This window comes from Mercenaria mercenaria, chromosome 18 (genome assembly GCF_021730395.1).
Source record: "Mercenaria mercenaria strain notata chromosome 18, MADL_Memer_1, whole genome shotgun sequence".
In the NCBI taxonomy this organism is placed as follows: Eukaryota; Metazoa; Mollusca; class Bivalvia; order Venerida; family Veneridae; genus Mercenaria; species Mercenaria mercenaria.
Window position 1 is genome coordinate 17,504,970 of NC_069378.1, and position 14,420 is coordinate 17,519,389.

General features: G+C 33.9%; 1 protein-coding gene across 1 annotated transcript; it reads right to left on the minus strand.

The window, feature by feature from the left end:
• Positions 1–247: 247 nt before the first annotated feature.
• Positions 248–8,560, minus strand: LOC123543728 (baculoviral IAP repeat-containing protein 3-like). Its single transcript, XM_053530207.1, has 6 exons — positions 8,187–8,560; positions 7,743–7,921; positions 6,451–6,547; positions 4,672–4,761; positions 4,304–4,408; positions 248–3,008 (listed from the first exon to the last, which is right to left on the minus strand). Exons 1-6 carry the CDS (start codon positions 8,275–8,277, stop codon positions 2,812–2,814), a joined length of 759 nt encoding a protein of 252 aa, XP_053386182.1. The 5' UTR covers positions 8,278–8,560; the 3' UTR covers positions 248–2,811.
• Positions 8,561–14,420: the final 5,860 nt, after the last annotated feature.

Genomic DNA, 14,420 nt, shown 5'->3' on the forward strand with positions numbered 1-14,420 from the left:
AGAGTCTAGTTTAAATTTCTTAAAACCATTCTTCATTTTATTCTATTGACCGCCAACAATGGTGAACTCTTGTGACCCCAGGTAAGGTAATCCACCAGCAGAATAAACACAATTATACAATGTAGGTCTTAAACGTCCTTCACCAATCCTTCATTTTTGATAATTAAACGATCCTACTGATAGTGACATGGTTTATGGTGAGGCAGATTGTATGCCAAATAATACAGATATTGAAGAAAAGATAATATCATTTTTCTCTTTTTATTGTCTAAAAAATATGTATATTATTAATATATAAATATCATATGGCAGCGTGTGTGACAGTGATATTGTCAACCCGAGGGCAGAATGTCACCCGAGGCGAATGTCAAATGATCGGACAAAATTCGTTTAGCCATACTACTTTAAACATTCAAATTCATACAAATTAGAGCATCTTATCAATATGAATTTATTATACCAAAAAGAGAAAAGTATCGTGTGCACGTTCGTTAAAAAATATTGTCAATTAAGAATATTATAGTTTATATTCTTGCGGCTATATAATACTGAGCCTATATAAAATGGTTATAATTGTGATTCGATTCTCCGATGTCCAAGCTTCGTATCAAATCAGTATTCAATATCAGAATCATAATTTTATATATTTTTCAAATGCTAATTTTGCATTTTTACGTTAGCTTTGTTATAACTTTCTTGATAATTTACATAGCACGAGCCTCAAACATATTGTCAAATGTATCACCTAATTGATTCATGCATACATGAAACGAGTGAAATGAATCATTTTGAACTGAATTGACTTAGCTCATTTAAGGCAAAACAGATGTTTAGAGTACATATCATAAGTTCATATTATTACATTCTAGTTTATTTCTAGCTGGATAATGTCAGAAATATGTGCATGTATACCCCAAGGATGATAAGTTGACAGTTGTGAAATATCAAAGGCGTAAAATAAACACACACACACAAACCTAATAAAACGTTACACATGTATTAAGTTAACAATAATATAAAATCATGAAATCATCAATAAGACAAAGTTCGACAAATACATTTTTATTGTATACAGATGTTTAGAAAATAAATATCTGAGTGAATAAGAAATGATGTCACAAAGGTTTGATAATATATATTGCATACTTATACGTTATCAGCCTCACTATGGACAGGCCCCGTGTTCAGAAGAGATAAAAGGTAAGGGTAGATTTCTCGGAAGCACAGAGCACCCTAAACACAATCATAGAGACATGCATCGCAAAGCAGACCTACAGCAAAGAGAAGCTGTATTGGAAAACTATAATTGTAGATGGGTACATTTTAATTATATGCAAAATACAGAAAATGGGTAGGGGATACAGGTGTTAAGTGGTAGATAAAAAGGGATATTGGGGGAAAGTGGAACAAAGTATGTATATGCAATAAGGAAAGCCATGTTCCTATAAAGCAGTCTACCTACAGCGTAAACCACAAAAGCACAGGCATAAGCACGTACACAAGACAAACACACACACAATTAACATACACATAGAAACTTACAAACATGTAAGATTGACCATCAATACTGAACAGTGACTTAAAATAATTAATTAAATGAATATTTAATTTTGAACATGCACTAGATATTAATGACAACTATAGTTTCATGATCAAACTTGAGACTGAAAATATTTTAATGAGAATATGGGGCCAGTAAACGATTTAGTAATACATGCTACAATACCACAAATAAACTGGCTTATTTAAATCAATATCCGGAAAACTATTTTACAATGAGATTACTGATCGATTTTTAATACTAGCTATGATGATAATATATTACAGAATTTCTCTCTTGGGGAAAGGAAGTGTGTTGCCACATTTCGGTACCTCTCTAGAATAGACCTTTTCAAATCAAATTTGCAGTTATTTTGCTTAGTTGAGTTCTATGCTTCCAAAGGATGTTCTTCTAGATTCGATAAGGGAAGTGATACTTTAAAATGTGTTAAGCAGAGAAATACTGGTATAATGACGAAACATATTAATTCGGTTGTTTTGGGTTAAACGTTTTTCAAGGAAATTTCAGTTATGCAAAGGAGGGCAGTTGGCCTACCTAGTGTTCCTGGATTCTGTACCGGTACAAACTGGTTCTCTGCAAGTACCCGCAAACTTCCAACAAATGAATCAGAGGTGAAGGACGAATGGTTTCAAACACAATGTCTTTAGCCTCGCCCGGGAATTGAATTCAAGATTTCGTGATTCGTAGGTCTACGCTATATCTACTGGATTAAGTGTATTAAGGAAATTCAGATTAACATTACAATAAAACATTTTATATTAATTTTACGAAAGCAGTTACTTTAACACACCGTCCTCATAAAGGAAACATTATTTAGATCAACATCAGTTTATAACTACGTCAAACAATTGCATATAAGTGGCATTTGCAATAAACATATACTACAGTGGTAAAATCAGCTTCAGTGAAGTAAGTCCTTTTGATGCGTTGATGTTTGCTACTGCAGCCAAATTAACAAGCGATTGAACAGAATATATTACGCCCAAAGCGTTCGTGAATCTGGCTGCAGAAAGCAATGTAAAACTCATGTAGTCCTCCGTGTCATCGGGTAACCGAATCCAGCGCAGAAAAGAGTCGTCCAGGTTGCAAAAGCAGATGTTAACATGTAGTAAAATTTATCACATCTTTTCAATGATTTAGTTATAACTGTTACACGTTTTTGTAACAAAATATGTTTGTCCTTCCCTACATATCGAGACATTAAGTCTGAAAGATCAGTAGTGGAAATAAAAAGTGTCTCTGATAAAACTTTAGGAACGAAAAGTTTTGACTTTCTCTTTGATAAACTCATTACACACGGGACAGAAGATGAGATCAGCAGCACATTCGTGACATGTCCGATGATGGGTGCAGGGCAGAAACAACATGTCCGCTTCTCCAGTAACACACAGCATACAGTAGATAAGACGGGACAGTTTCTTATTTTCCTCTGTAAGGGCTTGTAAGTCTAAGAAATGAAACGATGGAAGAGCATTATATTTCATAAGAACTCATAAAATGCTTATATTTGTTACTACAATCATCTCTCAACTGCTCAGCACGTGTTTAGTATACTAGCATGCCCATCTATAATATCATAAAAAATAGAATACTTCCCTTTCTACGAAGCTGGCGTGTTTTGTTTTGCTCATTGTCTGGTTGTCCGTCCGTCATTCGGGTAAACCATTTGGTTTCCGATATATAACTAGAGAACGATTGGTCTCACAATAAGCAAACTTTCAAAAGAATTATTTGCCTGTCGTCAGTTGATGAAATAAAAATGTGGAAAAAAAAACAGGTTGCCCAACACGACATAACTGAAAATGTTGCAAGCTCGGTTTGATTGAGCTTGTTTATGGACGGTAGCGGAAATGCATGCTACCAACTGCTACGCCCTCTAGCCCCGGGTTGAGCAGAACTCGACGTTTATACATGTTATAAATACAAGAGTATAATTTAGAGAACTCTTGTTTTTGGGGTCAGTATGTCAAAGGTCAATGTCACGGTGACCATGAGACTTAAAACGGTTTCCGCTCAAAAAAAAGACCGCTGTTGCCAACAGCCGTCAATCAGCATGAGATGACTGCCTGTGTGTAGTAGTGGACGCATTTGTTCGGGGTTAAGGTCACAGTGACTTCAAGAGTGAAAACAGTCTCAACTAAATAAATTAAAAAAGAACGCCTTTGTCGACTCTTCAAATTTCATAGGATGATTGCTTGTGTCGGTACATAATCTTATTGTGTTGAAGATCAAGGCCACAGTGACCTCGGGACTGCAAGGGACAGACTGTCTTAGAGGTGGGGACATACGTGTTTTACTAACAGCTCTTGTTTATTGTTATTTTACAAGCTGATATGAAGAGGTTCTTTCTATTTAAAGTTAAAATTATTGATATGTCTTCTAGTCGTTGTGCATGCTACCCTTTTTCGTACTAAATGTTATATCGATTACCCCGTCTGTTTTCATGAATAATTCTCCCTGATGTGATCATTTTATGTTACATTGTTATGATGCAATTTCGGCCAAAGTCTGTAATTCAGCATTTTAAACTTGATCGATGTTATATATCACGCTGTAAGAACAAAATAAATGATAAACACCTTGCGAATGTGATAATGATTTAAATATTGTTATATACTTTCTTTCTATAACAAACCTAAAAGGCATTGCATGAGAACAGTTGCAAAATATTTTGACCGAACAACGTAGCCTAACAAGAATAGAAATAATGTGATAATCAATTGCGTGTAACGTTGAACTTACTGTTTTCCTGTTCCTGGGGTGCAGTTACTGTTTTGAAATTTACAGTTCTTTCCTGCATATCGAGCAATGTGTTCACAATGTCTTCGGCTGTTGGAAGTTTGTTCCCTTTAAGCAAGAATAAGAAACAATTACATTTTCAGAACGTCAACAGAATATCTATTGCTATGCAAGGACTTATCGTTAATACAATATTTTGAATTTTCCAGTTTATAAGTAAAATACCATATAATGCCATACTTTCGTGTTGAATGGGAAAATATGAATGACCTTAAACTATTAATCGGACTGCAGTCGTCCATGTTTGATGAAACAGCTTAGATCATGAAATTTAAGAGTGAATTAAATACGTCGATCCACTTATTTATTACCTTTCCTTTGTAACTCCGCTTTAGCTGTTATAACATCTATCTCTGCATACCCTAGCTGTTGGACAACCTGGCTAACATTGAAGCTAGAGTCTAGAAATAAAAGTACCATCAACATAATAGTACATGTGATTTGTATACACGTAATGAATAAAAATGCGGAAGACTGAAGTCAAACAGCTATAAATCAATTAAAAACACCCGACAAAGTCTGATTTGCTTCAAACGACGCTTAGCTTCAGCATGCATCTCCCGTATATAGTCTCTATCCGTTACAACACCTGCTTTATATGTATATCGACCCGCTGTATTGTGATCCCATTTTTAATGATACAGTTTTTAAACGTTTTGATATTGAATCATTCAACCTTCAGTAACAACCTTTGTTGATAATTTTTGAAATTGTAACTACTGTTAACATCGATACTTTTAAAAACATAATTCAGTAATAAGCTTCGCGTAGGAAATAACTAATTTAATGAATTCGTTAACGAATAACTGTACTACATGTTTAAATGAATATAGGCTAATATAGGCTAAATATGAAGAAAAGCGGTAAATTTTAAAGCATAATACGATGATATGTTATAGTTAATAACAGTTCTGTGTGTCGAATAAAGCAAGTGTGTTATTTTTAAAACCAAAGTCATACGTTTAATGTCTGTTTTAACAATATTTCAAGCAGAATGTTACTAAAATTTAATAGTTTGCTTCTAACCATACCTGTCTATGCACAAACGAACCGCCCTTAAAGACACCTGCTTTATATGTATACTGATATGTTTTATTGCTTTGTCTTATTGCGATTCCTATTGTCATGATGCAACTCCAACAGATACATCAAACAAAGATTTTGACAGCTTCTATAACGAGCCTACATGTTACTATGCCTTGATAATTTGTAAAAAGGTAACTATTTTTCATGTCTACACTTTCAATTATTAATTAGAATACTGAGGCTTTGAGTAGATAAATTTGTTTTATTAACAATGTTAGGAACAACTTACAACTGAATGTTTTGAGTACACGTGAGCTAATGATGTTTGAAAGTGTGTAAACACTGGTAAAGTACAGTAGAAATATCAAATGTAGACAGGTGTTTACCACTTTACAAGATGTGCTTGATTAAGCATATATGGCATGTTGTAAATGAAGGACACACGTTTGAAGTAGTTTTAATAACAGTTCACCAAGTTTTATATGTTGACGATCTAATTGTGTAACGCATGCAATATGACAATAAAATACAGTGCTGCATATATGCAGTATAGCCGAACAAATGAGAGAGCATTTAATAGTTTATTGTTCTGTTTGAGTTGGTAAACATGTAATTTTAAGAGCGATATAGATCTGACATTTCCTGGAATAACGAGTTTCATCAAAGCTTATTATAGATAGCAGAATTCAATTACATAGATGTTGAAATAACTATATGATCCTAAAGGAACAGAATCCAAGTACGGGGTGAATTTTTAGACCGCCACACGGCACTTGAGGATTACCGATGAGATAGTAATTAAGAAGATCTTTAGGAAGCATAGGATGCAAGCAAGAAAACTAACAGCAGACTCGGTTTGCCTGAATCAATGAAATGTGCGAAACCCCTATCAAATCTTTCCTTGGTAAAAAAAAATAGATATGTTCGTAAGGGTATAAGTTATTAGTTTTATAACAAAACAATTGTAAAACACATTATAAAATCAGTATTTTGTGTTTGTTTTGATATCGCACATCCCGTTTTCTTTCTTTTGTTCTACTGTCATTTGTTTATAAAAGGCTTACATTCATTGCTTATGTCTGCTATTGTTAGTTGATTCATTGGAAGATCCGGAGATGTCTGTGCTGGCTGAGTGATTGTACTACTACCACATGCTGCACCCTGGAAGTCAGAAAACATTGATTTTCTTATCATTTATTGTAATTTTCCTTGATCACGTTCCTGCATTTATTTCTGTATTTGCACGAAACCAGGTAAGTAGTTTTGGGTCTTTTATGTATTGTGTTCCTTAAATAATCTTAGGCTATAGTTTTGTTTCTTTGTTTTGTTATATTTGCAGGTGTTAGACTGTGTTTCTCTCATTTTCCTGACATCAAGCTAGGCATTCATAATCAGAGATTAGGGTTATCTGTACATATAAATTAACGGTAAATCATTCTGACGTTATGTTTGGGATCTATATAAATCTTTGTAAGTATTGTCAAGTGTTGTGACATCCACAAACATGTCACTAGATGAAATGCTTATATATTTGGTAGGTCATCTACGTATATATAATTCTAATGTATGCAAGTGTATTTGATGAACAACGATGTCAGAGGAGTTTTTAAAATCCAAAATAAAATATACAGCTTCAACTTCCTGTCCAGCGTCAATATAACAAAGTCATCAAACAAATTATGCCTGTTTGACAAGATTCTGTTTGAAACCCGGACAATATTTTTTATTTTGTAATGATATCTGTTTTCTGCATATATTTATTCATTTGATTGCAACTGGTTTTGAAATTTCAGATAAAGTATCCACATTGCTCTATAATAAGCTAGGTCACCTTTTCGCCCTTTTTTTACGAAAATAGTTAACTGCGATTTATTTGGAAATTTTGCAGATGAACAAATACCGTTATTTAGCAATTTGCAATTGGAATGGTTAGATAATGTTTACATAATGTCATAATACCTTGACCTGTAGCATGTAAACTTGAAGATTTTTTTTGTATCCAGCTGGTAAGTCTACTTACGGCGTATCATTTAGACTTGTCACCTAGTAAAAGTTTATACTGTATAGTCAACCTGCAGACCTGGGTCCACATTCTTTAACAATAAAAGATCTGAACTGAAACTAAAATGCTATATTTCCGTTTTTCTCCGGCATAGACAAATATACATAGATTGTGAGGAAACTTTAGTTTGCCAAATAGTATCAAACTTTAAACATTAATGGATATGGGCCCTAATCCATTCAATCTAAAAATGTTTAGGGACGCATGACACGTCTCTGGGTCTCATCTATACATCAACATTTTGAACTCCAAAAAAATGTAAATATGTCACATGTCAGAGCTACAGCTACATACCACAGGCTCATTTCTGTTGTGATTTTGTTGCTGTGACTTTACATAATCCGGTCCTTTTAACTGGTTGATGTAGGCACAGTTAGGAAAGTATGTTGCATGCTCTTTAATAGGATCATCACCCGAGCTCCAGTCTTTCAGACCCCCATCGCACGTGAAACAACGACATAAATCTCCATTTCCTGTAAAAATAAGTGATTACTGAAGCACGTGTTCATTTCTTTAAAGATACCATATCAATTCATCTAAACGTTTTTAAAAGCAAGAAATATTTCCTATGCATCATAATTTTAAATTCATGTAAAATAAACTTTGTTCACTTATATGTTTTTACCGAACTGTTGTCACTATTGCAATAAGATAAATCAAAAGATTGTTTATTTGCATCTTGGCAGATATTCGGCGAGTAATGGAGACGACAAAATGAAATTTCAAAGAAAAACAAACCGGTAAAGAAAAGCCCTGCCACCGCAAACTGTTGAGGAGGCAGCTTAATGTCACGTGGAAATTCCTTGAATGATGCCACTCTCGATTCCATTGTTTGATACCTAGGTGAGCGGATTTTGTATGGCAGTTGCGATGCATTTGATGCAATTGAATCCCTTTCGCAGCTATTTTCTGTACGAGGAAGAATATGATAAAACAAATATCATATAACTCATATTTACCATACATTATACACGTGTTTAAACATACGTTTAATAATAATTGGATAGATATTTGAAAGAAGAATAAAAGATCTGAAAAGGAAGTATGTGGGCCTTTTTCTATTGTAAGGTGGTATACATATCTTGTATTTGTTCAGGTTTGTGCGTTTTCTCGTATTTGTTTAAACATAGACGTATATTTACCATAACCATTATCATTTCATGATACAAGATACTACTGTTTGCAGATCAAATTGCCTTTTTCGCTTTTTTTTTAAATCGATAGAGTTTTACCTTTACGTCACAAAAGCAGCGATGCTGAAGCTATTTTTTGGATCTCGTCTACAGGTAACTCCGCCTTTCCGATACGAGTAAAAATACACTGAATGAACTTGTTTACATTGGCTACATGACCAAGAAATGCTGATTCAAATACTGTTGGAACGGGTGTTTAACTGGAATGTAACAGATGTACTAGATCTAATCATCATTAAAATTTAAATGAATCTTGCCATAATGCACACTACATTTAGGTAGCGTGGATGTGAAAAATGACACCCTCTTATACATTACAGGCCTTTTTCTGCCTAAATTTCAGTACCTTTTGTTGCACACTTTTCTTTTAAATAATGTATCTCGTGTTTAGTTTTCACAATAATTATAAAACGCGACTGACTCGAGTTGTTGGATTCGCCCATCATTGATTCAACAGCATAACTTCGATTCTGGGATTCCGGAACCGATCATGCCTCTTTAGTTGAAAAAAGTCGGCAATTTCTTACGGAATAATTATGTGAGTCTTAGTCTAACTAATTTGACGCGATCCTAGGAAACAGTTACGAGTTGTTTTCTCCACTTGAAAGAAATTGTCATCGCTAGATTTGGGTTTAAATGCTGATTTTGTTGCGGATATGAGATTCAAATAAAACTTACATGTATCAAAAGGTAGTCCAAATAATTGTACTCAAGAGCTGAATATTGTTATATTTTTTGACTGGTCTATATCCCCTTTAGGTAGACAACGTAAAATATCAAAATGTAAAATCGGTCTACCCGATGTCTCATTATTTAGACTAATCAAAAGGGGGATTCAATTCATCATAATTCCCTTTAACACGATTAACGTTACACATAGCGATAAAACCAATAACTTTACATGATGGTGTACTGTGATTTATCCTCAATTATTTTACACGTAAACCCCACCAAAAATAAAATAAAATAACTAGATCTATAATGGAGTTAGATTTGCGATAGTTAAGCTACGGAAGACTCTGCAAAAGTTTGAATATCAAATAAATCGGTTTTTATGGACATGACAATTAGATCTACAGGTGTTGCATAGCTTGAAGGTTCAATGATAGAGTACCGATACTCTACCTTTCTATAAAACTTTGCATACCTATGGTGGTTAGAAATTTCGTCGATAATAATTGTCATAACAAACAAAAAACGCTGTTTTCATTTTAAAGTAATTGAAATATTCTATATTCTACTTTTAAAAAAACATCTCTATTATCACCTTATTGCACTTTACAATGTTTTGCAAGTACGGCGATACTTCAAAGATAGAGTCAGAGCGCGCGCTTTGTGTGACGTCAAGATAAAGAAAAAAGTTTCACGACAAAGTGAAGAATACTGCCAATTTCAGAATAGCTCGCCGTTTCAGTGTTTGCATCATACACTTGTAGTCACTGACTGATATCGATTTTCTTATCGTGAGTGGCTAATTTTGTAACCGTCATTTACATTAACTCCGCCCAGGTCGCGAGTCAAGTTATGTGGGTTTTTCCCATTAATTTGTCTTAACAACACATAAATTGCCAGGCATACAATGTATTTATGGTTTTAAAACTTGATGATATTACAGTTTAAGCCGTATCTCAGAATCAGTTTCAAATCAAACATTTTTTACAACCTGTGACTGATTACAATTACGTAAAACTGTCCCGATTAGTGTCGCATTATCATGATTATCTAAAAGTACTTAATTTTTCTGTCAGCGATGATAAAAATCATTAATCCATTATAGCCTCACTACAAAATGCAAATTAAGTCAGCGCATAAAGTTTATACATGTAAAATTACACATGTGTTTTTACCACTTGGTCAGAGATCTAAGTTTACAATAGCAAATCATAGCCCGATTGGCATCACTTTTCATGTCAAAAAAGTAAAATATTTAATTTAAACATAAACTCCCTGTTTAAATACGTTACTCAAGCTATAAAGGTAATAAACAGTTCTGTGAGTTTGAGATTCTACCAAATATTGGCTCGAATTAACTGAAATATAGCGTGGTACATGGGAAGAACCCCTGCAAGAAACGTCCAAATTTCTCAGATAAAGAGATGTGATCGGTAGCAAGGCTCAAACCCGTGCCCTCCCCACCCACCCAATTGACCAAATCAGAGATTACAGTGATTTCAAGTTAGCGACTAACCACTTGACTACGGGGATAGTCACATGATGGATGGATACTACAATTCCTAGTTTAGAAATCACACGTTCACATTATTGCAATAAAGCAGCAGTCAGCATTGACATAGGGCGACGAGTTAGACTAAACACTTATTTTACATCTATTTTTTCCGTTTGACTAAAATGTTCATGACATCACATACTACATGGTTTCTGTATGCAGTAATAATTTGACGGATTTCTATGAAAAATTTATAATTTTTGATATGGAAGACTTTTCCAACGAAATTTCAATCGATGACAATCCTTTGTTTTAATATTTTACACATCACGCGTATATATACAGAACTTAGTGTCTCAAAAGTGGACTCGTTTGAGAGAAAATATCGGTAAAAGTATTTTATCTTTAATTTCATTTAAAACTGTGATAGTAGAATTTGAATTGTAAAAGGCGATCTTGCATAGACTTTATTCACCGTTAAATTGCCTGTCACAAATACTAGAATTTAGCGACCGTACCATTTGACAATATAGCCACATGTGCTTTTGAAAGTTTAAAATCATAACTACAGTTTTCCTATCATATCTTGTCTAACTTCGACAATTCTGGGCGTCGAACTTTGAAAAATCGAAATACATGTAGCATTTAGACACCAGACCCAGATAGACGCATAATTATACTAGTAGTGACCTAATCACATTGTATTTTACCGATAATCGGATTACATCTCATCATATGTAGCTTTTTACCATGTAGGAAAGGAAATACGTATTAGTTAAAACATAATTGAGCCGCACCATGAGAAAACCAAAATAGTGCGTTTGCGACCAGCATGAATCCAGATCAACCTGCGCATCGGTGCACTCTGCTCATGATTCTTACTGTTCGCTAATAGTTACTCTAATTGCAATTGGCGTTGAAAGCGAACAGCATAGATCCTGACAAGACTACAGACGCACTATGTTGGTTTTCTCATGTCGCGGCTCATATTTTTTTGTATAAGTAAATGTTTCCGTTGTCATTTAAACAATGAGATTTAATAATGATAGGTTCTTCATGACATTTAATTTGACGGATTGTATATATTTCAATATAAATTAACGGATATCTAAGCTTGTGAAATGTAAATATTTATTACTACGTCGTGTGTTTCTGGGAGTGACTGATGAGCCCCGTTAGGCTAGGTTTCGTAATTGTATATTCAAACAGTCTTTTGATTTGCTGGGCCTTTTTGTGTTTTCATCGTTCTCAACAGCATGTATTAAAAAAGAACATATTATAGTTTTCCAAAATACCTTGCACAAATATGAACTTCCGCTTTAACATGACACTGTTATCTTACGTTCAAATTAATTAGATATTGAAAATTTATCATCTAAACTAACATTATGAGACCTTGAGAAACACTCAAGGGTCCACAGGACCTCCCTCAACAGTCACTCACTCTTGAGAGTTGGCTCGACTGTCACTCACCTTTATGAATACAAATGGAATCTTTCCTGAGTAAAGACGTGACCGTTAGGCAATTTATTTGAGTGTACTCAATGAGTGGTGTTGGAGTATTGTATGTATCCTTGATAAGCCCAGGGGTGTTGAAAGATATCCGTCATAAAATTACCTTGGGACTATATTGCAACCTGTATTTGAAAGTAAATGGTGTCGATTGTAAAGATGTCAACTGCTACATTATCAAAGTTTATTAATAGTCATTAAATTTACAAATGATTGAAGTGATCGTTTACAAGAACTAGGAAAACAAATGATGAATTGTTTATGTTGGACTATATAAGGAGAGTTGTCATTCTACAATTTCGATACTTGAACTGTGCTTATCATTATGTAATACATTTGGAATGAACATTGAAAATGTTGACACATGATTATATTGAAAGACACATAGATATAGTTTTTAACAGACTGAAAACTTTTTACACAAAACTTTGTTTTTAACGATATAGTGACACTGCTACAGGTATAATTGTAAAGAAATATTGTTAAAGTATAATACACAATACGAGACTGTACCTACTCAATACATCACAGTGTTTGTTGTTACTTCGAATGATTTGGTTTGAAAGAATCGAACTAAGAAATAATAAGTTTTGTTGTATTTCGTTTAGAGTACATCAGTGTCAATCCTCAGACAGTTCAAATCTTTAATCTAAATAATTTATGTGTATATGCTGCGGACGTGTCATGCACAAGTATGTACGCATTATGCAGGATTATCTTGAAATAAATTCCCGCAATATTTTACTTTTGTACCTAACCCTTTACATCGTTTTTTTGTACATTTTAAACCACTGCGATCGATAGAAATACACTTTTGGGCGAAGCAAACTACACGCGTGATCCTCTCACTGATAACTAGAGTGACAGCTACGTCATTTACTACATGCGTTTGATGTAAACGCCCATTCGGCGAGCTTTTCTGAAATTGGCAGTAACTTATTGCGGATGAGGCGGGGTTAACCTGTCAGGATAACTCCAAAAAATAGCTTCAGCTTCACCGTTTTTGTAACGTAAACGTGCAACTCTATCAATTTAAAAAAGTTGAAGGGGCAATTTGATCTGCAAACAGTAGTATATTTGCTGTTTGCTTGTGTGATACCCTGAAATCCCGAAAATAAGCCGGTTTTGAAAATAAGCCGGTCTCGAAAATAAGCCACCATTTCACTACAGGCAAAAATGGTTCATAAATAAGCCGCACTCTAAAATAAGCCGTCTAGATTTTTGTATCAGTAATAGTATCAATGACTTTTTTTAGGACACCATATGAGATAGCAAAAGTTACCAAAGTGTACATAGCAGATTTATTTCCACACGTAATAGCAATAAAACATACTTTGGAATAAAAACATCTAAAACAATGCAAGTTGTACTGATATTTAAAACCATGGACAAATTAAAACTTTAAAAGCACAAAAAAAAAAAAAAAAAAAAAAAAATCCCATCTCAAACACTTCTTGTCACGTCAGTAATTCTACTAATTAACATGACCGGTCTTTATAACACAATGCAGTGTTTATCACCTATTTTGTAAGCTATTCATACCCGATGGCCGATTAAATCATAGGTGTATTTAGTTGTTAGGCCAGACAAATCTATTTAATGGGTAATTATCTGTTAACATCGGATTACTTTTATTAAGAAATTGTAATAAATTGTAACACAACTGGTATGTTAGAAGTATAAATATTTATCGACATCGATGTTTTGACTAAAAAGCAAATTATATGGCATCCATATCTTCAGTATTTCGTTCTTCGAAAATACGCCGGTTTTTAAACCGTTACTGAATATATGTACTCAAAAGTTCGCCGAACTCAAAAATAAGCCGGTCTCGATAATAAGCCACCAAATCCTTACGAAAATTTAAAATAAGCCGCGGCTTATTTTCGGGACTTCAGGTTATAGGATAAATGAAATCTAGAATACTTACTCAGTACTTTGTGTCAATTAATATCAAGTGTCATAAAATACCAAAATCAATAACAGAAACTATCATAATGAATATATCAATATTCAAATAAGAATAAATAGTTCGTTTCAGATCAATAATACGATTTCAAGCTTTTAACCATGAAATTGTCGTCGCCGTAAAATCGGTAT

Bases quoted from the DNA above. Each gene is read 5' to 3' on its own strand.
- LOC123543728 (XM_053530207.1), bottom strand. From the start codon at position 8,277: ATGGAATCGAGAGTGGCATCATTCAAGGAATTTCCACGTGACATTAAG. The intron at 7,922-8,186 runs GTTTGTTTTTCT...TTATTTTTACAG, and splicing joins GGCAGGGCTTTTCTTTACCG to GAAATGGAGATTTATGTCGT. The intron at 6,548-7,742 runs GTATGTAGCTGT...TCTGACTTCCAG, and splicing joins ACAACAGAAATGAGCCTGTG to GGTGCAGCATGTGGTAGTAG.